This window comes from Ambystoma mexicanum, chromosome 12 (assembly GCF_040938575.1).
Source record: "Ambystoma mexicanum isolate Mex_15411 chromosome 12, UKY_AmexF1_1, whole genome shotgun sequence".
Classification (NCBI taxonomy): Eukaryota; Metazoa; Chordata; class Amphibia; order Caudata; family Ambystomatidae; genus Ambystoma; species Ambystoma mexicanum.
Genome location: NC_090936.1, coordinates 260,836,774 through 260,862,230, shown reverse-complemented (window position 1 = coordinate 260,862,230; position 25,457 = coordinate 260,836,774). Strand labels below are relative to the sequence as shown.

General features: G+C 45.1%; 1 protein-coding gene across 1 annotated transcript in view; it reads right to left on the bottom strand.

Moving 5' to 3' along the window:
- The window catches only part of PIK3C2G (phosphatidylinositol-4-phosphate 3-kinase catalytic subunit type 2 gamma), a 3,221,975-nt gene that overhangs the window by 23,389 nt on the left and 3,173,129 nt on the right, over positions 1-25,457 (bottom strand). Inside the window, exon 32 of the mRNA XM_069628394.1 lies at positions 24,622-24,747. Within this exon, the coding sequence (XP_069484495.1) occupies positions 24,622-24,747 (126 nt within the window). The remainder of the gene's footprint in view (positions 1-24,621; positions 24,748-25,457) is intronic.

The window sequence follows — 25,457 nt, the reverse complement described above, 5'->3', positions numbered from 1 at the left end:
ACAAGGTCAATCTGGGCAAATCTGTGGCCTTTATGGGGGGTCGATTACCGGACACCGAGAGTGAGTATGTGGAGGGTCTTCCCTTCCAATTGCGGAGAGAGGGGTTCCGGCACTTGGAAATTCAAATCACACCTGACCCAAAGGACCTCTTCCTGAGCAATTTCACCCCTTTGTGGACTGAGGTCAAGAGAGATGTAGAGAGGTGGGCGGTCTCGGGGTTCTCATGGATGGCACGACTCCACTTGATCAAAATGGTGGTACTTCCCAAATTCATATTCCTCTTCCAGATGCTCCCCACTCAGGTCCCTGCCGCGTTCCTACAGTCAATGAAACGCACCCTGCTCAGGTTCCTCTGGGCGGGAAAAAAAACATAGGATCTCCTACGACGTCCTAACGAGGCCCAAGGAAGACGGAGGGGTGGGATTCCCAGATTTTGACACATACTACAGGGCCTCCCAGCTGAGGATTTTGGTCGACCATTTCAACCCTGGGTCAGAAAAGCAATGGGTAGCGCTGGATAATAGGCTACTCGCCCTGGTCACGCTTCGACGAGTGGTTGTGAGTCCCTAGAACACACATCCCCAGGCGGGTTCTGGACCACCCGGTATTGGGCATTCTGTGGTCTGTCTGGAAGGAGGGGGGTTACTACAGATGGCTCTCAACCTGGCCATCCCCATTAAGTTGTATTTGGGGGCCACCATTCATAGCCAAGGTGGCGGAGCCGGCCGCGTATCAGAGGTGGTACGAGGCGGGCCTTGTTAGGGCATGCCACTTGTGGGTGGGCGGCTCCTTCATGCACCTTCTGGACCTGGAGGAAGCCCTGGGGCTGGGCAAGCTTTCACCTTTCCGCTACCTTCAACTGAAGGGAGTCCTCTCCGAACCCTCATGGGGGGGACACACTCAGGAGGGAACTCACGGACTTCGAGAAAACGATCATCTCCACACAGGGCTCCAGGGGGGTCATATCCCGTTTGTACAAACTCCTCCTGCTCTCGATACCCAGGGATCCCCCGCCAGCACGGACGCAATGGGAAAAAGATTTGGGCACAGCAATAGATGATAAAAGGTGGACTAAAATGTGCATCCGGGCCCACCGCTCAACGACCTCCACCCAGTACAGACACCAAGCTCTAAAGGTTTTACACAGATGGCACTACCCTCCACAGTTGATAGCCAGAATGAGACCGGGTTATCCGCACATGCCTGATGAGAGGGAATGGGTTGCAAAGGTTCGGAACGATATACGATATGGAATTTCTGACCCATGTCCTGGATGAATCCTGATATAACATTGAGGAACTCTGGCTCCCCTTCTTTGAAAAGCACGAGCGACCGACCTGAGGGGTGAGCCCTTGATCTGTTGGCCTGTTTGGGTTTTGAGCCAGGAGGAATCTGGGTACCTCATCGGTATCTGTTGTATGAGGCATGCGGGGTGCTGCTAGGTTGAGCCCTAGACTATGTGTGCACTAACCTATTTGACAGCCCGAACTTAAAAAATGCACAATGCGTCCCTGCAAGACAAGGTTGAAATTGGCACCTGTTCACTGGCTAGGGCAGGGTGGGGGTGGGGGGGCAGGAGGGTTATTGTTTGAATGTTTTTTCTGGGAATGGTACCGAATTGAAATGACATGTTTGTTGTAATAAACTTAAAAAAATGTTAATACAAACTATATTTAAAAAAAAAAACAAAGAAGATGTCCTGAATGGGAAAAAGGCATCAAAGTATGGTTGTCCACGAGATACCTCCCTGGGTGGATCCAACCTTCCAAGTTGTCCCCTCATTTCGTCTGACCTTTCAAGATCCTCACCAAGGTCAATCGTGTGGTTTTCAGACTACAACGTCCAAAGAGCCTGAGTTGCTTGTATCTAGTTTTCCACTCCTCATTACTCAACTCCTATCTTCCTGACAGATTTCCTCGGAAAACGAAACAGTTATTGGTCGTAAAAGACTGGCCCAGAAGAGTATGAGGTCTCTCTTATAGTCTATCCCAGATTTCATCGTGGTACATTACAGTACCACATCCACTGGAAAGGATACTCAGACGCTGAAAGATCTTGGGAACCTTTGCGTCATGTCAATGCTCCTCAGTTAATTGAACAGTTCCACCACCGACATCCCTGGAAACCTGGTAATTCTAGATTGAATGAGGGGTCATAGTGTCATGCCGCGCCGCTGGAGCATGTGGAGGAAGCTGGTGTCTCGTATCAGCGATGGTTCATCACATTCAAGGAACAACTAGCGGTCTAGTCATTCTCCAAGATGGCCACCTCCCGCATATCGGAGCTCCCGAGCAGTGTCTCACTGTGTTGCAACATTTCTCACCGGACGCTGGGTAAGACGCTTGCTCGCTTCACTGCTCTCCTCCTCTTGTTTCCCGCTAGCCTTCCTTTCATTCTACAGCCCTCCTAGCCCTCCCAGCCTTGTTCTTCCCTCGACACTTCTGCCAACCCCTTCTTCTGTTTGGCTATGTGTCCTTACTTAGCATCCTGCTCTTTTGCTACACCCACCTGTTTGGCAGATCTACATCTACTGCAGCACTCTAAGTAAGGATTCAGGACGTGGCTTTTTGTGTGCCTTTAAGGCTTTTTCTCCATTCGGGCTGCCTCCTGGAAAGTCCACTTTCCTTGGGTTGTTTATCCAACCAAGCGCGATGGCCTCCAACGGGGGGAGACCATATCTCTTCATTCAACGGCAGAAGACGGGGAGATCTCCAGAAGCATCACCAAGCACATCAGGTGAGGACATTAAAAATGAATTAGGTTTTAAAAGCGTGAGAGAAGCTGCGAAAGAAACCGAGAAAGGAGGTGAATAGTTAAAGTGGTCATACGAGGGTAAAGCCAAGTGTACAAGCCCCCCTCGTACAGTCAAAAGTCTTTGACAGAAGCTGAAACGAAGTATAAAACTAACCTACGGAATTATTAGCCCTGTGATGCTTAGAACTGCAGATATCAGAAGGCTTTGTGATAGGATGCCGTTAGATACCTTCCAACTGTATTCAGTATTGTAAGTTGCGCGTAGGACGGCAGCCGTGAGAAAGAAAAGCCTGATTGTTGAAAACATATACACTTTCTACAATAACAGAGTGACCTGGCGAGACCTGATCGCCTATCGGAAGTCTCTGTATTGAACTGGCAAGTACTTTGAAGTGAAAGTGTGAATGATTGCAAAGTAACAAGTGTGATGATACTGATTTGAAGGTGTAGAAATGAAGTACAACAGCCACAGGATTTTGTAACAAATGAAAGTCCTTTATTCAGGATACATTTCCAGGAAAGGGCTTAGGCTAAAGATTAGCAAATAAAGTATACGTCTGGGTTGTGATTCCCCTCGGGAGGAGAACTCCGATCACCACTGTTGATAGGGAGCTGGTCTTTCAGCCCTTCGTCATTCGGTTCGTGTCCTAATAAGCCCAGTGGTACCCCGGCATTGGGTCCTGCAGCAAGCGGAAAACAAAGAACAGTGAGTCTCAGGTGGGGCTCATTTATATCCCCCACCCATTCCCTTCCCCAAACAGCAGCCGGTTTACCCTGGCAGACTTCACCCCCTTTTCCCCTCTGTGCTGTTCCGGGCTGTCATTGTCTCGGCCTACAGGGGGCCGCTCCTCGGCTCACCCTTTTATCCTCACTAGTGTTCCCCATGCTCCATCCGACCCCTGCCCCATCCCAGGACTGTGTGTGTATATCGTCCTCGAGGTTGGAGCTACAAAAAAATGCACTGTTGGTGGGAGTGGAGCCACAGAGAGCTGTTGTGGAGAGGAAATGAGGAGCTGCACAAGAGAGATATTTTGTGACAGACGTAAGCCTTGCTGGAATGCCGTAAGCACCGACTGGTGAGTCAGCCCTGAGAAGGGGACACCGGATGGCAGGCAAGCATGTAAGACTTATAAGAAAGTTGATGATTTAAATGAAAGCAAGCAGTTTGATGAAAACAAGTATCTTGAATACCGATTTGCATGAAAGCAAGTACATTGAACTGTGAATACCGAGTTGAATGAAAGCAAGCACGGTTGAATACCGTTATGAATGAAAGTTGTTTTGTGGAATCACACGAGCTAAAGCAACTGTACAAGCATTGGCAAAAGCCACAAGGATATAATTGCGATCTGTGTTGATTAACAGAACAAGCATTGGCAAGATCCATGAGGATGTAAAGGAACTGAGCAGCTGGAGAGAACACGCATTGGCCAGAGCCATGAGAGTATGTGAAAGAGCAACAAGCAAATGGTGGCAAAACAAGCAATGGTAAATCAATATAAGAATGTGGAATGAGAATAAGTCAAACACTACTGTAGAGATGAGACCTGGCGAGGTGCCTATGAAGCAGGAGCAAGTAAGGTGGGGCCATTGCGTGATCTGAAATGGGTGCACCATGTGTTCCAACAACTGTGCCTAGACCGAGTACACCCCTTTATGGAAAAGCCACGCAAAGCATCACAAAGAAGCTTGTGATCGATTCTAAAAGGAAACCTTGTGTGATTTGTATTATTTGAATTTAATAAAGCGCTTTACACCAAAGCGCAGTACATAGAATCAAGCGGTACAATAAATGAGAAATAACAACAATAAATGAACTGCCAAATTAACAAGAGTGAAGTAAGTAGGATTTGAGAGAGAACGCACCGTTCGCTCTCTAGTATTCCAATACAAGGGTAGCGAACAAAGAAAAAGAACGGAAACGTGATTGCGCGCAGGGGGGGGTGGAGGGTGACAAGGCAGAATTGAGAGCAAATACGAAGTGTGCGAGTGGGGTGTAGAATGAAACCAAAGAAGAGAGATAATCTGGCCCGAGGCCATAGAGAGATTTAAACACTAGACATAAGAAGTTCAATTTGAGACGGAACTGGAAAGAAAGCCAGCTAAGAGTAGAAAGTGAAGAAGAAATTAAGTTGTGAGGTCCTAGAAGAAAGAATAAGCGAATAGAGGCATTAAAAATGAATTAAAGTGGAGCGAGATGGGTAAGAGGGAGGCCAATATGAGCAGAGGAACAGGCGGAAAAAATGATAGAACATATCAAGTGATTGGTGGCAGAAGAGGTTAGGAATAGACGTACGTAAGGAGTCGAACTTATGAAATTATTGAAAAATAACCAACAAAGAAGAGCTGGGAAGGATCCCAAGGAATTGCCTTGTATTGGAATTTTTGAAAGACTTGAAAGCTTGCGGAAGGGCCCCCTTTTTTATACTGTGAACAATTTGAACTTTGGGGAAGGGAAACCTTTTGACCAAGAGCTGGAAGAAGCTCTGAACTTTTACTTGAACACTTATCATTTTCAGGCTGATATCCCTAGACACTGTATGCAAATAGATGTGAGGGCAAGTATAGGTTTTGGACATAGACACACATTTGCTTTAGACTTCCTGACACAGACTATCCTTAGTTTTATTTGGGTAGGGTACTCCCACCTCAGGTTTAGGCAAGTTGGGCCTTTTTCCAACCTTCTTTCTTTTAGATAAAAGTTTGTAGACCAAACTTGTAGTGCACTGTCTGCACTGTCTGTGGATATCTCTGGCCGGCCTCCCTTGGCCCTCCTCCTACCCCCACCTGCGAGGCTAAGAACCTCGGGGTCATCTTTGACTCCACCCTTTCCTTCTCCGCCCACATCTCTGAGGTCTCTAAAAAGTCAAATTTCCGACTGCACCTCCTCAGAGGTACTCTGCCTTTCCTCTCCTTCCCCCAGAAGCTCATGGTATCTCAAGCTCTGGTTCTCTCTAGCTTTGACTATTGTAACAGCCTCTTTCTAAATCTACCTGCCTCTACTCTGCGCCCTCTGCAACTAATCCAGAACAGGACTGCGAGACTTGTCCTTGGCCTCAAGCCCTGGGATCGTATCTCTCCAGCTCTGAAATCTCTTCACTGGCTCCCAGTGGATGCAAGGATTAAATTCAAAACCCTCTGCATTGTCCACAAGGCTTTCTGGAGCCTGGGTCCAAAATACCTTCAGCTATCCCTTCGCAAATACCTCCCCTCTCGAGCTCTTCGCTCCTCTACCTCCAACTCACTCAGGGTCAGTCATTTTTCTAAGAAACGAGCTGGGGGTAGATCTCTGTCTTTGACTGGGGCCTCCCTCTGGAACAGCCTCCCTGCCACTCTAAAACTTGAGGAGAACCATCTCCGATTCCGGAAGCACCTCAAGACCTTCCTCTTTTCTTCTGCCTTCGCTCCCCCTCTCCCCTGCTGATCTGTTCTCTCTTGGCACCGTGCACCTGGCCATCATCTGTCTGTTGGGCCCAAGGAACCTGCTGATCCTGTCACCCTCCCGCACTGCCTCCGGGCCACCCCTTGCACTGGGGTCTGTATCTGTACACATACAGCCCCCCCTTTTTCTTCCTGCACTTATCGGACCTACCCTGTCTGCTGCCTTAAACCTAGACCTTGCAAATTGCTGGCTGCATTACCACTGTTTGTTGCCTTTATTATTTATTATTTGTTATTCATCTGTTTCTGCTGTGCTTCGCACCTTCCACCTCTCCCCCTTCCATGCACTTTTCCCCTCCCCCTCTCCCATGCACTTGCGCGTTCTCAATGTCACTGGGCCGAGTAAGATCGCTGTTTTGTTCTCCCCTGTTCCCTTCCCTTGCCTTGTCGCGCTCTGAAACACTTGTGTACGAGCGCGATAGAAATAACATATCAATCAATCAATCAATCAATCAATAAAGGGTTCAGCTAGCAAGGAATCATTCCTGTGTGCAAAAGCCAAGTTGGGAATAATCTCTTCTTCCTCAACGTTGGGTTTTACAAAAGGCTCTATATCTGCTTCACCAAAACCTTGAGTTACTCTTTGTTTGATCACTATTCTTGATTTCTTTTGGTTATGAAAACATCTCATGAGCTATTCTTTTGCCAGCTTTTTGTTGTCTTCCTATTATTTTGCAACAATATGACATCTGTGAGGAATCTGAGGGCTTCCTCACTTCTTTCCCTTTATTAGCCTCTTCTAAGGTGCCCAGGGAAGGCTATCGCTACTAGATTTGAACCTATGAGGGAGGATCACCTGGGTGAAGAAACCTTGGAGAGTGCGGAAAGGATGTCTGCAGCTGGGACACAATATTCCCCATTTCCATTCCATGATGAACCTTCAGTCCCAGCAGCCTTTAAGGGATATTGTTAAAAGTTTCCCTTTTTCTTCCTTCAAGGATGACCCTAGAAAATGCCATCAATATAGTGATATTAGGAGGAGGTTCAATACTATCTGGGAGAGAGACATGGTATGCCCCTTGTCCTGGTGATAAGCAGCCTTACCCTTCCCCCGGCCTTTATAGGCTGTGCTAATCCCATTCTATCATTCCCTCTCAGTCACACCACTATAGTACTGGGACGAGGAAGAGGCAACTAGGAACTGTAAGTGATTTTATCCAGCATGCACCCAAGTCACGCCCAATGTGTACTGCACAATTGAAACCCTTATTTATTTGTTTCTATAAGTTCAATATTCTGAACGATATACCACTCGTATCACAACCTTCTCCTGAGACCCCCCCGGTCACACTGAACCAGGAATCAGGCTAGTTTGCAAAGGTAAATATTTATTTATGTATTTAAAATGTAATCACAATATCTTTTAATAGGTAAACAACAATCACCAATGGGGTGACAGAACACTGAATAATATATTTAATGCACTATGAATCAATGAACGAGCACAAAAGTAAAATGCAGCACAGAACAGAATACTTTTGTGTTGGTTTGGAATAGATAGCCCTTTGGTTAGAGGTTTTCCCTGCAACACCCCTCAATCCCTCAATAGGCAATGTAAAGAGATGGGAGCAGAGAGCAGGTATTCAGGAATAGCACAAATCAAACAAAATATCAGTCCCACCTTCCCTCTTCAAACACAAGAGAAAAACGGAATTGACTTTTGAGCTGTCAGCATGGCTTTGAAATTGTCTTTGGAATTGACTAAGCAAAAACACCAAATGTGGTCGAAAATACTTAAATTGTTATAAATTCCTATGGGAGCCACTTTGGACAGTTGGGCACAAGCACAAGCAATAATTTAGTCAGAAGAAAACATTTGAAATCTCAAAGTCCAAGTCGGAAACAAATGACAGCTATTTCACACGTGTAAAATTTCTCAGAATGTAAACTCGCAGAAAACTTTTCCTTGCGCAATATTCGCGATAACGGGAGAATCGCACTGTTGTGGGTTCTATGGATAGCTAAGGATGTTAGGTACAAGTAGGAGTTGAAATTTCGTTTCTATCATAAAAACTGAGGGAGTTATAGAGGTTTTAGTGAAGGTTGTTTTTATAAAGTAAGCGCGAGAATGAGAAACAGAAATTTGGGTTTAGAAATGACAGGTAGGTTTTCTTATGCTATGTTAAGGACTACAAAAAGGAGAATGCCACACAGGAAGGTCATTTACGGCCGATCATAACAATTCATGTGTGATACTCTAGCTTCTGTTTGGTTTGGGAATTACTTTTCTTAATCAATCAATAAGAAGTTAGGGTTTAGGACCACAGATGAGAGAAGAGTCAGCACAAAGATAGTTCTAGTAATATGATGGTTCTGAATTACATATGGAATGGGTTTGAGATTTGGATCATACAATGCAGATATATTAGGGTCATTTTTCTTCCTATTAATACTCACAAAATAAGTTATTAAATTGGACCATTAGTTCTGGTCATGGATTGGATCTGGTCTAGGAAGAACAGCACATCAGGCACGGGGTTGGATCAGCTAGGCCCGTCACTGGATTTGCACAGGATCTGCCCTTCTTGTTTCTGGGTATTTCAATCAGCTGGATAGCGCGTTCCTCAGGCAAGCCTTGTGGTAGCCAGCCAGAGAGTTTCAGGATATTAGTTCAAAAGGCCTTTCCACACCCCACAGCGCTTCACTTCGTGGTGAAAATAAGTTTGAGGATTTAGGCCTTGCAGTTATCAATAGTTCTCTACTGCTTTGCAAGAGTCTTGGTATCTGGGTCTGGAAGGATGTTAAAGCTGGATGTAGAATGCTGGATCAGAGTGTTTTGCCGGAATCAGGAATGTGAGTGGATCTGTGAGTCCCTATGTGTTGTCAGCTGTCTCTATTTATGCTTTAAAATTAGATCACAAAATGGGTGTATGGGCCGGCTTAGCTACGCTTGCCCCTATCAGCTGGGATTGGACCATAACTTCATCTCCGCCTTGCCTTTGAGTGATTGGATCAAGGCCAGATGATGTCACATTTTATGGTTTGCTTTACAGTTCTAAGAAACCTCCTTTTAGCTATTGGTCTCAAAATCGGATTTATACTAAATACATATTTCTGCATTGGTCCTCTTTACACAAATCACACACAAAGATCCCATACTTTATGTAGTATCTGTACCTCAAAATCCCACGGCTCTGGGATCTTGTTTCAACTTTCTACAGAATTGTGTCCTTTTCGCTATTAACACATTTCCAAACTTTATGCAAATTTCCACAAATGTGCATGTTTAACATAGGGATGTGTGTGTAACTTTTCACAATTCTAGGATTAATACATTTCATATAAAACCACATATATTGCCATTCCTGTCCCGAACATCTTACACGGTTCTGCTGCCTCTTAAAACATGCAGCCAAAACTTAGATTAACAACTCTGTGCTTGGTATATTTTTCACCACTTTTAATCCCAAGTTATGGGTCTTTAAAAAGTGTTCTTTGTTCAGTCCAGAAGCATCCCCCTCCTTGGGGAGGTTCATTCCAGGAGCCATTTACGACCCTCTCACACCTCCATTTCCTGGGCTGAAGGGCCTGCTATTGTTCATTCTCTTTCTATAGACAAAAGTCTGGGGCAACTCACCCTTAGCACCTCCCCGTGAGGTTCAGCTGAGAGGATAGCCCTCCCCCTTGGAAAATCCTGTTTGTCCACTTCCAAAGGGTGGCAGCTCAGCCAAGCTAAATTTATTCTTAATTAAAAATCCAGGAAAAACCAAACTTGTTGCATCAAACATAAATACATTACTTTCTTAGCTTTACTTTGTGGGATAAAAAGCAACTGAGATCTGTATTCTTTTTAGCCACAATCCTTTTTGTTTGCTAATCCAGCAGACGTTTTAGTTTAGATCACTTTAAAGTTTCATCAGTAACTCACCTGACAGCTGTCATTCAGGTAGTACAAGGTACTGCATACAGGTTTTGACAGAGGCTGTCAGTTTACAGACAATCCGGTTTGTCTGATGAATGCTTTGCTCTTCACATTAGGACTTGGTATGTTCACAATGCTTCATTGGATTACATGTATTTTAGCACCAAGCAAGATTTTGAATGTTAAGAAGTGTTGTGTTATAGGCATTTTGGAGTTTTTAGCAACAGAGCAAATATCATTTATAGGTGCATTTTGGGGTTTCACTTGCAAAGTGCTTCTTATCTCTCTGCACTCTGTTTGCTGGTCATAGAGCCCACTGGCACATTTTCTGCAGGGCATGTTCTATTCCACCACACATGAACCATGGGTGGCTGGTTGTGCATCCATCTTTTTGTGTGCTTGAGAATGCGGTTTTTGGCACGCACAAGAGTTTTGCCGCCATTGGTGCAGTTTCTTGCGCCATACCTAGCAGGGTCATGCCGCATAGCATAGTGGAGTGGGTCAATATATTCCACAGAGCAGTACACATTAACATGTCATTTCCCCACTCTGGTACTGAGACGAGGAAGAGGCTTGAACACTGTTGTGAGGGTCAGGTATGTCCAGAGAAAAACAGTAACTATGGTCAGGCAAATAGGCTTATGGACTCGCACCTGCAACATGTTAAGTGATTCCAGGTGCATAAAAGGTGGAGCTGACGATCAGACAGGGGAGACCAGCAGGAGAGTGGCTGGACTGGGCGTGTCGGGCCTACAAGGAAGGAAATTATGTCAAAAGGAGGCTATCGAGGAGGGACCTGCCTAGAAGCAAGGATGCCAGCAAATATCCAGGAGAGACTGCGACACTAAGGCAACACCAATAGACTGGCAAGTAGAAAACACATTGTGGCAAAGCTAAGTGACTAGCAAGAAGAAACCAAAGTGAAAGTGAACCAAAACACAGAAGCAGTGGCAGAGAAACCAGTGTGGGCAAGAAAGCCAGGGGTTATCAGTTGTGTGACTGAGTTGTGTGACTTGTAATGGGTGGACATTGTGGTACAACAACTGTGCCTAGACCAAGGATACCCTGTTTGTGAAGGCCACAGACACATTCAGATACATATAAAAAGAGACTGCTGAAGTGAAAGCAGAAGAGAACAAACAATCTGTGGAAACACTTGAGGAATCAGGAGGAGTGAAAAGTTGCACTGGAACTGGTTTTGAACCTTAACAGTAAGAGAGTAGGACGAAGTGTAAGCTGCCAAGCTGGACAAGCTGATGTCTTGGGGAAGGGAAACCTAAGACCTTGTGAACTTTGTTGTTGGCTTGGGGAAGGGAACCACAAGACTTTGTGGAACTGTCTTCAACTTGGGGAAGGGGAGCTGGAAAATAAGCCAAGAGCTGCAAGATGCTCAGAACTTTATTTTGGAACACTGCTTAGTTGGTTGTTGACATCTCTACACATCGTTTAGCTTTAGTTGTGAGGGCAAGTATATGTTTTGGTCACAGACAGACTTAAGTTGAACTGACTCAGACTACCCTTAGTTTCTTCAGGTAGGGAAATTCCACCTCAGCATAAGGCAATTTAGGCCTTACACCATCCTGACATTTAAGTTAATAAAAGTATTTTATTTGAACTTTGAATCTGTTGTCTGTGTATTGCTCCAGGATGCCTTCACACATCCCTTCTATAGCCAGGAGCAATCAACCTGTCAGTCCAGAAAAAGTAGACACCCCTCAATCAGAGGGCAATGTACTTTGTTGGCCGAAGACCAACTGCCTAATGTGTTTAGTAGTAGAAATATATAGCCATAAGCTTGACTAAAGTGCAGCCATTTTAAGGTGACTGAAAATGCCATTTTGTTTTCTCTAACGTTTGCCTTTTGCTTTCTGTTAAAACTGCTTTGCTGAAATCTTATTCTGCTCCACTAGTACATCATTGTTCATGTAAAGTGCAAGGTCGCGAGAGACTTGTTGAAACATAACGCAGCAACCCAGACAGAAATGCCCAGTCTCCTCGCTCACAAATCTTTGGAAGTAAGCAGCAAGGCATTCTAATCAGTACACAGGTGTCAGCTAGTCTTGTTAATACAGTAGAAATGTTAGAAGCGAACATTAAATGGCTTGAATTATGCTCTTCTTTGAGGCCCCCCCTTTCATAAGCCCTGTAGAGCCCTGGAGAGCAAGTTGACCCCCAGTACACGAATAGAAACTAGGAGATAGCAATGCCTGGAATGTGTCTCTCCCCTGCACGCAGCTTGCTTGCAAAAACAGAAGTATTGTGTTCTTTAAAACAAAGACTTGTGTTTGTAGGCTTGCGAAATTGCAAACTGTTGCTAAATGAATGTCTGAAGGTGTCATACTCGTCACCATTGTCAATCATCGTGCCCAATTCAAAGGAAATGTATTAGGGGTGGTATTGGATGTGTCACTACTGATTGTAAGATGCTTGCTTTGTATATATGTAACTGTTGTACGATTCTCACTCTCTTGCGTCCCCTGGGGTCTGGAAACACACGTTGCGGGGCGTGGGACCCAGTTGGCCAACTGAGACTATTTGCTTTGCAATAAACCCTAGCTTTTGGGAATCCAGCCTCGTGTCTGGCGTATCAGTTTGTGTGTGGTGATTGTGCCTTGTTTCCATATGCGAGGGTCCCTTAGGGGCCCCTTCAAGATGGCGCCCGAATAGGGACCCTCTCCCACTTGTTCCATCGTGTACGTTGTAAAATAAGGAAGGCAGAGAGAACGGCGAGGACAGGACGATCGAGCCGGGATCAAGAGGTGTTCGGGGCGCCCCTGTGAAAGTGATGAGACTCCTTTGCAGATCTGCACACAACTGATCCCTGATCGAACAAGGAGGCGAGGGTCCCGAAACGAGGCAGAGTGAGCCAAGATACGCAGACACGACGTCATTGGTTGTGTCAGTATACGGACGAATTGCGGGGCGCGGGACCCAGTTGGCCAACTGAGACTATTTGCTTTGCAATAAACCCTAGCTTTTGGGAATACAACCTTGTGTCTGGGGTATCAGTTTGTGTGTGGTGATTGTGCCTTGTTTCCATACGCGAGGGTCCCTCATGGGCCCCTTCAAACCCAGGCAATACGTCTAGGTCATAGTGCCAGGATAGGTCTGACTTAGAGGAAAGTCTGATATAGGTACCGTTGGGAGGAATAAGGACTAAGTTGTTGGAAATCAAAACCCTGCCCCAGGTTGAATTAATTCTCATCTGCTGCTGTAGCTATCAAAACCTATGGCCTGCTCAGTAGCAATAGTAGGAGCGGAGGCTCTTTTACCAAATTTCTCAAATTGAAGGGTCCCCCAATTTCTATCAATTGACTCTGATCCCACCGCTGACACAAAATTTGAAGGGTCAGAAACGTGAGGCAGACAACTTGTTAAATATTTTTCATAAGATGCCATTTTATTAACTCGAAAGGTTTTGACAAATGCCTCAGTATCCCTACCCTGATGAGGATTTCCCTTCCTATCAAAATTAACTAAAAAAAACACTCTAAGAAAAGGAATCCATCCCTCGCACTCAAACATACAACAAACGTATAAAGGGAACATATGGCAATTCAAGCATAACAGAAATAACAGTTATATCCAACACAAACCTAGTAACTGTTTCTCCTTGTGACCTGGGTGAGATCGCCTTCCCCAGATTGAAGCAGGATTTTCAGTCAACAGCTCAAAATAGGAAAGTTCTGTCTTGCAACAAAGTTCTAATGATGAAGTTCTTCTTGCTCCAAAAGTCTCTCACTTGGACTTTGACAAACAGTTAAAAAATATACAACAAGTTTGTATCTCTTCACTGGTAGAAAAGAGTTCAACACATCTTCTTAGGGAACAGAACACTTGCACAATTAATCTCTATTAACACAATATTTTGTCTGGATGATTCCACAACAGTTCACTAAGTATTTTAGTGTTCTTGCCACTTCTTCTTCACAGTCTTTAACCAAAACACAGTACTTCAATACTTCTTCCTGGTCCATTCACCTGGCAGGACTACCACTACAAAGTCCCTGCCCTGGTATACTTGCCTGCCAAGACTCAAAAGCTCCTAACTCTAATACAAGTACTTCAGTGGTAAAAGTTTACTTCAAACAATTTAGCAAAGTATTTTGACTTTCAACAACAGTATTGACTACTTCTTCTGGGAAGACTTGAAACACATTGGTGCTGCTTGTTCCACACTTGTGAATGCTACATGCAACTACTCTCCTACTGAATACTTTCTATCAGGAGGGCTGCTCTCCTGCCACTCTTTTTTTCCCACTCTTACGTCAACCAAGAGCTGAGAATGGCTTCCTATTACGCTTGCTTCTCTTTGGTTTAGACAAAGCCGGTTTGGGACTTTTACAACTATTGCCTCTTTCTCTCTTTCGCAATATAGGTTATACTTTGCATGTTTCTGAATTACCCTCTCGTGATTTTGGCAATGATGGTTCTTGTCAAATTGCTTTAGCATTGCCTTCTCTTGGCTTTGGCAATATTGGTTCTTCTTAACCTCTTTTACTATCACCCTCTTTTGGCTTTGGCAATTACTTCGATCTTTAAAAGTATAATTATAACTTCTTGTTTATTCCCATAGTTCTTAGTGTGAGGCAGGCATGGTATCACAAGTAAGGACACAGACACAAAGGTACACGTTTCAACACCTTTATTAAGTTTGACTGGGGTTGGAGACTTCCTAACTTGCCCTAATTCTATAATGGGAGTAGACTCAACCAAAGTAAAACAACATGGTTCAAGTTAGTCAGTTAAAGGAAAAAGTCTGTGTCAGAAACCTGTACTTGCCATCACGTTTCACAATAACTAAGTGTGGCAAAATATATGAAATTAAAGACTGTATTAAAATAATGTCAAAATGGCAATAAAAGTGGCTCACAACTCCCTTCCCCAAGTTCAGTTCATGGGGTTCTTACAAAGTTCCTTCAAGGTGGGTAGTTATTGACAGTTCAAAGAATTCTCAACAATCTGTTAAGCTTCCCTCACCTATTTCAATGTCAGTTCAATATGCATTACAGTTCTCTTCTAGGGATTCTTTCGAGGCTACCCTCACCCGTCTTCACAATTGTCGAACAAACAGATATTCGCAAAATTCCATCTTAGTTACTTTCATAGGCTGCCCTTGCTGTCTTCACACACTTAAACATGGCTGAAACACTTTCCAGCTAAACAGCTCAGCTTCACAGAACTCGGGGACAACTCCCTTACCAACCTTTGTACTTCTCTTTTACAATATTCACCTGTGAGAAGCCTGACTGGGGGCTTTAACGAAAGCCTGACTGGGGGCTGAGATCCAAACTTAGGAAAACGGAAGAACCTAAGGGGTCTTATGTATTGTGGCAAGAATGAACCTGACAGAGGGTTATCGAAGAAAGGCCGTAGTGAACCTGGCGGAGGGAGGCCCAACCTGCAAGGTGGAAACTAATACACTCGTGAACATTGGGTCAACAAGAGTGAATCCGGCCAAGGGTTGTCCACAGTGAGAAGTTGTTCAAAAGGACATTGGGACTCTAGAAAATTGTAAGCTGCACTTGAAAGGGAGTAGTGAACCCGACAGAAGGATCCCCAAACTGTGAGGAGGATCCAAGCTGACAGAGGGAGATCCTGGGGGCGAAGGGCAATTGCCCAAGGTGCAAGATCACAGAGAGAATTTTTGTTTGTCATTGTGAAACACCACAGGGCTTCTAAGGCAAGAGACTTTGCGTCTGTAGGTTTTGATATCGTTGAACTGGAACTGTGAACCTCGTGCTGACGAGGCCAAGGAGTGTGCTGTGCTCGATAGTCCTGCCTTGTCCCGTGCTTCAAACGTGGGGAAGGGAGACCCAGCCATACCATCCTGACTTATCATTTGGTGAACACTTCTTTCTTTTCTGATGAACATTATCCCACACTCTTTTTGTAATTTAGAAGTAAGATTAGGCAATTTTTTGTTTTTAGTATAGGTCCTTTTTATATTGACAAGGCACCACTAGGACTGCCTTATTATAATTTGATCGTTGTAGCGTGCTCCCATCTTAGATATAGGTTTAGATTAGGCATTCATGTCACCCATTATAAAGTTCAATGAACACCCTTGAACTGTGATCACATGTGTCTGTCTTTACTGTTGCCACCATGCGTTCCTTACATCATTGAAATTCGTGCATCCCCCTACCATAATAATACCTCGCTCAAAGAAACAAAGATTCAGCATCCCAGGCTACATGGGGCCAATATAGTCCCACTGGTGAAATTATTTGAGGGAGCCATTAATGGGGGCGGGAGGGTTGTACACATGGACACCTTAGTAGACCCAAATGGATCCATCATTCCAGATTGTGCATGGGGATGCAATTCGGCAGATTTTGTGATATGGCTTGGCGGTTTGAGCTGTAATTAATGTCATATGAGATGTGTCATGTTTATGATGTACATGTGCACTGTGATGGCCTTATGGCTGAATAAAGTTATGATGTACGAGTTCCATTAAGTTCTTTGGTGCCCAGAGGATTATGACAAAAATAAGCGGTGAGGAGAAAGGTGCAGGTAATTATCTATTTAGGAATGTGACAATGTGCCCTATCCAGCCTTTAGGCTGGCTGTAAGGAGGCAACGCAGGGAACATATGATGTCAGGGCTCTGGGAGGACTGGGGAGAATCCTCTGCCCCTTTCCCCCTCCCGCTCCCACAGCTCTAGGAGCAGTTGACCTTCACATTAAATCCACTATCACGCTAGCCTTTTATGGAACCAAGTTGTGGATTTGAATGCCACGTCCCAAGTCACAGTGAACCCGCAGTTTATTTATAGATAATGGGCAGAGTTTACATAGATTTTTCTTCAGCAAGACATTAACCCCACAACCACGGTGGGATGTAGAATACTTCTAGTCTCATCAACTTCATTCTGTGAACTCCGCTCCTGCCTATGTTCATGCGCCAACGTACGGATTCCAAGATGGCCGTCCAGCCTTTAAAGGCTCAGTCTGCATCATGAAACTTGAAGCGAGTGATCATTAAACATACCTGAATCCCTCAAATCCTTACTACATTGCCAATCACAAATACAAACTAGTTATCGTACACTGGGGTGATAAATAGGAAGAAGCACAGCCCAAAGGAAGGCACCCCCCCCCCCTATAAAATCCCAAGCAGAGAAGCAGATAGGGTGGACATTTTGAGTACTGGAACAATGAGCAGTGAAGAGGTGGAGGTGCAGAAGGAATTAGAGGTAGAGGAGCAGGTGATGATACACAAAGTGGTGGTGATACAAGAGGGGATGCAGGTGAAGGAGGAGTTATAGGTGCAGGAGGATTTGGTGTACAGGTGGAGGGCAGAAGGGGCAAAATTGCAGTAGGAGGTGGAGTTGCAAAAGATGGCTAAGGATAAGGAGGGGGAGAAAGCAGATGATGGTGAAGAACATCTAGGAGGAGGTGAGAGAACCTAGGAGAAGAAGGAAGTCAAGAACATGGGAAACAGAGAGAGATACATCTTCTTGTGAAGGTAGGGCAGGGAAGTTGCAAGGAGGAAAACATGGCGGTTGGTGGTGTAAGTCCTTTGGAGATTAAAGCCAGCGGGTATGGCAAATCAAGTCTATGCGTTGCTTCGGAGTAGCGGGAGGAGGTAAAAACATATGGCAAATCATTGAGGAGCTTAGTTGACAGCCAGCTCTAGTGCTAGAAGTGAGGTCTAGCAGCAAGCCCTTTTGGGTGGTTGCAGGTTCAAGTCCCTGTGATAGAGAGGAGAGCCAGAGCCATACCAGGAATCTAGTGACCCACGTCTCCTATCTGATCTCTTCTAGACACTGTAGGACTTGCTGCAAAAGAGCCCAGAACTCTAACATGAATATCTGCAACACTTGAGCACTGCTACATAACGTGTGGTCTTCCAGGAGAGACTGCACAGCGAAAAAGAGATCAGTAAAGGGTGCAAAGTGGGGCCGGGACCTGGAAAGATTTATCTAAAAACCTTTCAAATAAAGAAGACTTTATTTTGCCATTCTGACACCTTTTGAGTTGCCCAACATTGTACATAGTGCTAAATAAACCTTAGTGAACTAAATTCCTGACTCGATCCTGCATGGCTTCTTGACACCATGTAAAGGATTTAACATCAATGATGGTCTGCACCTATTCTTGAAAGATTAAGTACGGCAGCGTGTTTCTGATGACCCCTGTTCCATAATTTGTTCTATTAATGTTTGATTTTAATGCATTGATCAGATGTTATTTTTTCTAGTAGTTGTACTATGTTATTGCCAGTTTATGAAACAAATGTGTTGATGAATTAGTAATGAGTATTTGACATTGAAATGTGTTTCATGTTGAAATGATGAGCGATTATTTGTATTTAACAGCATCTGCAGACACTACAGTGATTGGTTGACTCCGTGGGTTTCATACCATGAGACTATGTAATTAAGATGGAAATGAAATGTATTATCAAGTATAACATTTGGCTGGGATATATCCTGTTATTGCATATATGAACAATATATTGTTGTGTAGAGATATCGCGAAAGCCGCAACTCTCGCGAGATCTCGGCCGCGGCCACTAGGGCCGCCCTGCGCGCTCGGCGAGCATTACGGGAGCAGCAGAGGACGCGTGAGGACATGTCCTCCCAGCTCCTCCGAGAATTAGGCCCTCAGCCTAACAAGAGACAAGACAGCCTCCCAGCTGCAACACATTAGTTAAGAGGCACGTTGCCCAGTTGGATTTCCCCACATATACATCTATATGTGACAACTGATGTTGTATGCTGAATAAAGGACATCACAATAACTAAGATGCCTCCTGTCATCCTTACAACTATTATACAACATAAATTGGCGACGAGGATCACCGCTACAACCCACGTGAGCCATGCAAGGCGCGACACCACCACCGCCCTTCCTACAAACTCCAGGTAGACCTGCCATCCCGTAGCCGCAATGGCAACCCTTATTTACGACGTACGTAGAGGCTGTGGGCGGTGCAGGATTCTCGGCGGCACGGCGCAGGGCAATGTTACTTAACGCCCTAGGTGTAGAAGGACAGAGGGTGTTTGAAAGTCTCACCCCGAGCCCGGTGGTTGGTGACAACGATGACGTCTTCAAGGAAGCTGTAAGAAGAATTGTAAAAAGGTTTGCCAGTAAAGAGAACACGGTTCTGCACAGAATACGTTTCTATAGCCGCAAACAAGAAGCCTCGGAACCCCTTGAGGACTACGTTACCAAGCTGTGGGAATTGGCAGCGCTGTGCAGCTTTGGTGACAATGCCGAGAGCCTCATCTGCGACATGCTGGTGGTTCACACCAACAGCAGGAAAGTGCAAGATAAATTCATTATGGAGAAGGAACTGCTGCTAGAGAAAGCAATTGAGATTGCCAGAGCAGTCGAAGAAACAGCTGGGAGACGAAAAGAACTCACGGGAAGCCATATTTCCACTGAAATACAAGCAGTGGCGTTTCGCCCGAAGAAAGAGAGACAGGTATCAAACACGAAAGAAGAAAAATGGAGCAAGAAAGAACCACTGAAATGCCACAGGTGTACAAGCACTAAACATTTGGCGTTTGACAGGGAGTGCCGAGCCAGAGATAAAGAGTGCTCTATCTGCAAACGTATTGGCCATTTCTCAATTGTGTGTCGGTGGAGAAACAAGAAAGTCACAAACGTCAACATGGATCGCAACACGGAGAGAGATTCGTCCTCGGAAGATGAAGGGAGACCCACAGTCATCATGGTGAACAGTACACGGGCCAGAAGAGAAAAACCCCATTGCATAATCAAAATCGACGGGGTGGAAACAAAAGTCATGGCGGACTCAGGTTCAGACCTCACCATAATACCATTTACCATATACAATACAAAGAAATGTTGGGGACGGAAAAGGTTCGAGTGCTCACCACACGGCACAAACCCACTGTTTTTGGAGGGGCGTCAGTTAACCTACTGGACTATATCAATGGGAAGGTGGAGTTTACAGGAAGAGAAACCACCACCAGAGTATATTTCAGCCAAGAAGGCCCGGCAGTATTAGGATGGGACGACCAAGATAAATTGAAAATCAAACTGGATCCCAGCACAGAAGATCAGGTACTCTCTGTCTGCGGGAGGAGTATGCCAATAGTCAAATGTGATTATCCTAAACTCTTCTTGGAGGAGCCGGGACATATCAAAGGCTTCGTCCACAAAATAATGCTCAAAAGGAATGCGGTCCCAGTCAAACATCGCGTGAGACCAGTACCAGCAACCGCGAGAGACACACTCAGGAGTCAATTGGACAAAATGAGGATGGATGGCGTCATTGAAGAAATTGAAGCTTCGGAGTGGCTGAGCCCAGTCGTGCTCATAAAGAAACCCAACTCACAAGAGCTAAGGGTTTGCATTGACCTTCGCAGTTTAAACTTGGAGGTCATTACGGACAGTTACCCGCTACCGAGCATAAATGAACTGATTCTTATGATGAAAGAAGCCAAAATATTCTCAAAACTGGATATGAGAAACGCGTACCATCAAATACAATTGCACAAGGAATCCAAACCCCTCACAGCATTCATCACTCCGTTTGGCACCTATCAGTTCACCAAGATGCCATTCGACTTATCTTCTGCTGCATCGGCTTTTCAACGAATGATGGATGTCCTACTACGGAAAGTCAAAAACGTGGCCTATTTTCAGGATGACATCCTTGTCTATGCAAGGGATGAACAGACACACGATGCCACATTGAGAACAGTCCTAACTAAGCTGCAAGAAGCGGAGGTGAGGTTACGCTACGAGAAATGCGTATTCAAAGCGAAAGAAGTTGAGTACTTAGGGTACAAAATATCCGAGCAAGGGATAAGTCCCAAACAAAATTTAATGCAAGCCATAATTAAAGCACCGGAACCCACCAGCAAACATGAAGTAAGGTCATTCCTTGGACTGGCGGAGTACTATGCAAAATTTATCCCCAAGTTCTCGGAAACCTCAGCACCCCTCCGCGAACTCCTCAAAAAAGGGTCAGAGTACTCGTGGCAAGAACCCCAAAAGAAAGCGGTAGAAAGCATAAAACGCCACATAATGGAAGCGCCGTGTCTACAACCATTTAACCCCGAATGGGGTACAGTCATCACCACAGACGCCAGTGCGTACGGATTAGGAGCTGTCCTAACGCAGAAGAAAGGTGACACGGAACATGTGGTAGCCTTTGCCTCGAAAGCTTTATCCTCGGCCGAACAGAACTACTCCACCATAGAAAAGGAAATGTTAGCGTGTGCATGGGCGGTAGAACATTTCAGAACACATGTGTGGGGCACAAAATTTAGGTTGGTAACCGACCATAAACCCCTCATCCACATGCTCAGCCCAGGAGGCAGTAAAGTGTCAACACCCAGATTGGCACGCATAGCAGCCAAACTGCAGGAGTACACGTTTGAGGTACAGCACATCTCAGGATGGAAGAATTCGCAGGCAGACTGCATGTCAAGATTGCCAGAGGGTAAAGACAAGGCCACCACATTTCTACAAGAGGAATGCATCGTGGCATCCATCACAGATCTCAAAGCACCAGACTACTTGGAACTCAGTGAGAAGCACTGGTTGGAAGAAGACGGAAAGGACCCAACCATGGCGAGAATACGAGAGTGGATCAAGGAAGGGTGGCCGAATGAAAAAGCGATGCCAGAAGGCATGAGGCCCTATTGGAAGGTGGCAGATGAGATATCAGAAACCGATGGAATAATATTGAAAATGGACCAGATAATCCCACCCGTAGGTATGAGGAAGACCATTCTCTGCAGAGCCCATGCGGGCCACCTAGGGAACACTATGACCCGTCGCAGAGTGAGAGAAGCCTACTGGTGGCCGTCCATGGATCAAAAGATTCGCACCATGATAGAGAGATGTCATGAATGCCTCAACAGTGACAAGCGCTTAAAGGTCAGACAGGCGCCTCTGATTCCCACAGAAGTACCAGAAGCGGTGTGGTCAAAAGTAGGTATAGACTTTATAGGACCCTTGGAGGCGATGGCGCCTGAACATCGCTATGGCATAGTGCTAGTGGACTACTTATCAAAGTGGGTTGAGGCTGAGTTTGATCCAAACATCACCACCGTGACAGTAATCGAAGTCCTCACCGAAATTTTTCAAAGGGAAGGACTCCCCAACGAAGTAGTAACAGACAATGGAGTACAACTAATTTCAAGGGACATGGAACAATTCCTGAGAAAGCACCACATACACCAGAAGAAAGCAGCTTTGGATCATCCCCAAGCCAATGGGCTGGTAGAGAGAGCCAACAGGTTTATAAAAGGTGCTATCCAGCTAGCAACCGCTTCCGGAATGGACCCGCTCAAAACAACTAAAGAGGCCATAGCGGCCCACAGGCTTACTCCCAACGGGATCACTCAAATATCCCCGTTTCGAATGTTGAGAGGGAGGAGAGCAGCTTCAACGCTTATACCACCATGGTTGACCAAAGTAAGAGAAGATGAAGAAGTAGACATGTCAGAGGTGGTGTGGAGAATTGAAAACAGCAAAGCACGCATGAAAACATGGAGTGACAGAAGAAGAAGGACTAAACAAGCGTCAGACGTTAGAGAGGGAGATTGGATCAAAATACGACTACCGACAAAGGATAAAATCACGGGCTCTCAGTTCAGCAGACCCATAAAAGTGATTCACAGAGGAACCAACCACGTCCGCACCGAAGACGGGCGCACTTGGAACCTGGAAAGAGTAGCCCTATTCCAGAGGAGACAAGAGAGAGCAAGGACCCCGGAGAGATCAGAAGCGGAAGGAGGAATGGACTACAAGCGAGAAGAAGAACGTGAGCCAGAGAATGATGACAGAGAAAGGGAAGAAACAGAGATGGAATCGGATGCACCCACAGCAGAACGAGAACTGGAACATCAGGATGCCCACAGCGAGAAAAGTGACCGGCCAAGAAGAGAACACAGAAGACTGGTGAGATACAATGACTATGTATTGCAATGAACTGCCTTTGCATTATCAGGGGGAGGTGTGTAGAGATATCGCGAGAGCCGCAACTCTCGCGAGATCTCGGCCGCGGCCACTAGGGCCGCCCCCGCGTGCTCGGCGCGCATTACGGGAGCAGCAGAGGACGCGTGAGGACGTGTCCTCCCAGCTCCTCCGAGAATTAGGTCCTCAGCCTAACAAGAGACAAGACAGCCTCCCAGCTGCAACACATTAGTTAAGAGGCACGTTGCCCAGTTGGATTTCCCCACATACACATCTATATGTGACAACTGATGTCGTATGCTGAATAAGGACATCACAATAACTAAGACGCCGCCTGTCATCCTTACAACTATTATACAACATGTTGCAATAGAATTCCTCTCCGAGATACCCCCCACATTTGATGTTTTCATAATTTCACCTATATAATCATTACCATGTCACTCAGAAACCTAGATCATCATCCGACTGGACAATAATATGGATGCAGCAAACATGTTTAGAAACGACGAGCCAATGCGCCTAATTAGGTTGGGATTTAATGCAACAAGACCATGGACTTAATATCCACCAAATATGCTAGTCTTTGACATTCAAATATTTGTATGACATGTACGGGACCCTCTCCCCGCCCAGCACTTGTGGGAAAAACTCTGGATATAAAACTGGATGCAGCAGTTTTCAGACATCATTGTTCTTTGTGTTTTCAAAGACTTTCTTTAGAAAGTCTGCAGTTTGCTCAACCTCAATTCGACCTTTCTTTGTTATGGCGTCCCCCCACACTCTCCTTTCCTAGCACATGCGTCGACACCCCTCCCCCTTTACACCAACTGCTCTACTCCTTTACCACCACATACACACATAAATGTATATGTATTTGGTCAAATCGACCAAAAGTGGTCGACCAAACTACAGACTTTCAAAAGAAATATTTTCAATAACGGGTTACCGTATTTGATTTATATACAATATTAGAATATTGTTCAGCAAATACCCAAATCAAGGTTGCAAAAGCTTAGTTGCATTGTGGTAGGAACACCGCAATGCGAACAATCTGGCTCTTCCAGGCTGAGCAAACTATAAACGTCATTGAGTTCAGAGTCTTGCAGCCTGACCATTTAGAAAAACATCGCCTTGTGAAGCCCATCAAACAGTGGTCCTGCAGCTTGCCACGTGATTGGATGTCAGACATCAAAGTGTACACAGATTACACTGTGACGCACACTGATCTGGGACATTCCTGCCACTCTTTCCCGTGTGTCTTATTTCTCCAGTCGGTAGCCAAATGAAGGCATAAGCGCAATGCTGCTAGGGTTTTCTTCAGACCTCATTCACCTCTGAAATGAAGGTGAAAATGTAAACATATAATTTGGAGTGACGGGTCCATACAACCAGACATGGGTAGGGGGCTGACCCAAGACACCATTGTGCGAGGGGTTAGTCAGCCACTGCATACCTTATGTTATGCATGGAGAGGCTTGGTTATAGTTCCCTTGCCCGTGCAAGCAAACCCTGCTGTGAATTATAAATGGCCTATAGGAATGCAAGGTGCACATTAACCCTGAGCCATGTGAGCTTTGTGAATTGGCCCCAGTATCAGAGTGCTCCCATGGTAATGGACAACAACATATATTGTTTTTATTAAATACTTACTATCTCATTGTAGGTCGGGTTGTTGGATTTTGGAACAACTTTCGTTTTTCTTCTACTCATTTCATCAGGATCTGGTAAAAGGTGGACTTCTACATATGTGCTTGGTGCAGAGCCATACAGCAGATGCTGAAAAAAGGTTCAAGCGCATTGTTCTTTGATAAACACAGTTACAGAAAGGCAACATTTTCGAAAACCGGGCGGCGACGACCATAAACCACATAAACGGGCATTTCACAATATATGTTTAAAGGATTCATTATGTATTGTGCAGATAAGAAAATACCATGTCTAAATATTCTGTCAACAAATATTAATATTACAAATAGCAAAAACATCATGTATTGAAGCAGAGGTGTATTACTTCTGGTACTCCATGAACTACAATCAAGATGGCCACCGTGCAATATTAAAAGGCACTTGGCAGCAGAGTCCATTTTCTAATTCCTGCCGACATACAGTGAAGGCAGTAGTCAACCGGAGGAGGCAGATAAGCTAAAAGGAGAAACATAAACGTGCGCAAAATTTTAGGGGGTAGAATAGGGAATCATCGCTAGAGGAAGGGACAGAGAAACGTAATATGAAAGAGGGCCTGGTAGTTAGCAGAGCCAGGGAGGTCACCAGGGGACAGATGCAAGTAGGTGGAATGCGTGAGAAACCTTTTGATTCAACCCACATTCCCTGGATTTTGATTGGGTGAAGTGCACATATGCTGGGTGCTAATGACGCTTAATTGTGGAAGAGTTCAGAAGTCAACCATTGAAGTGAAGAAAAACAAATCAGGGGAAATATATTCAACCCTAATCACATAACACACTCCAATAAAAACAGCACACTAG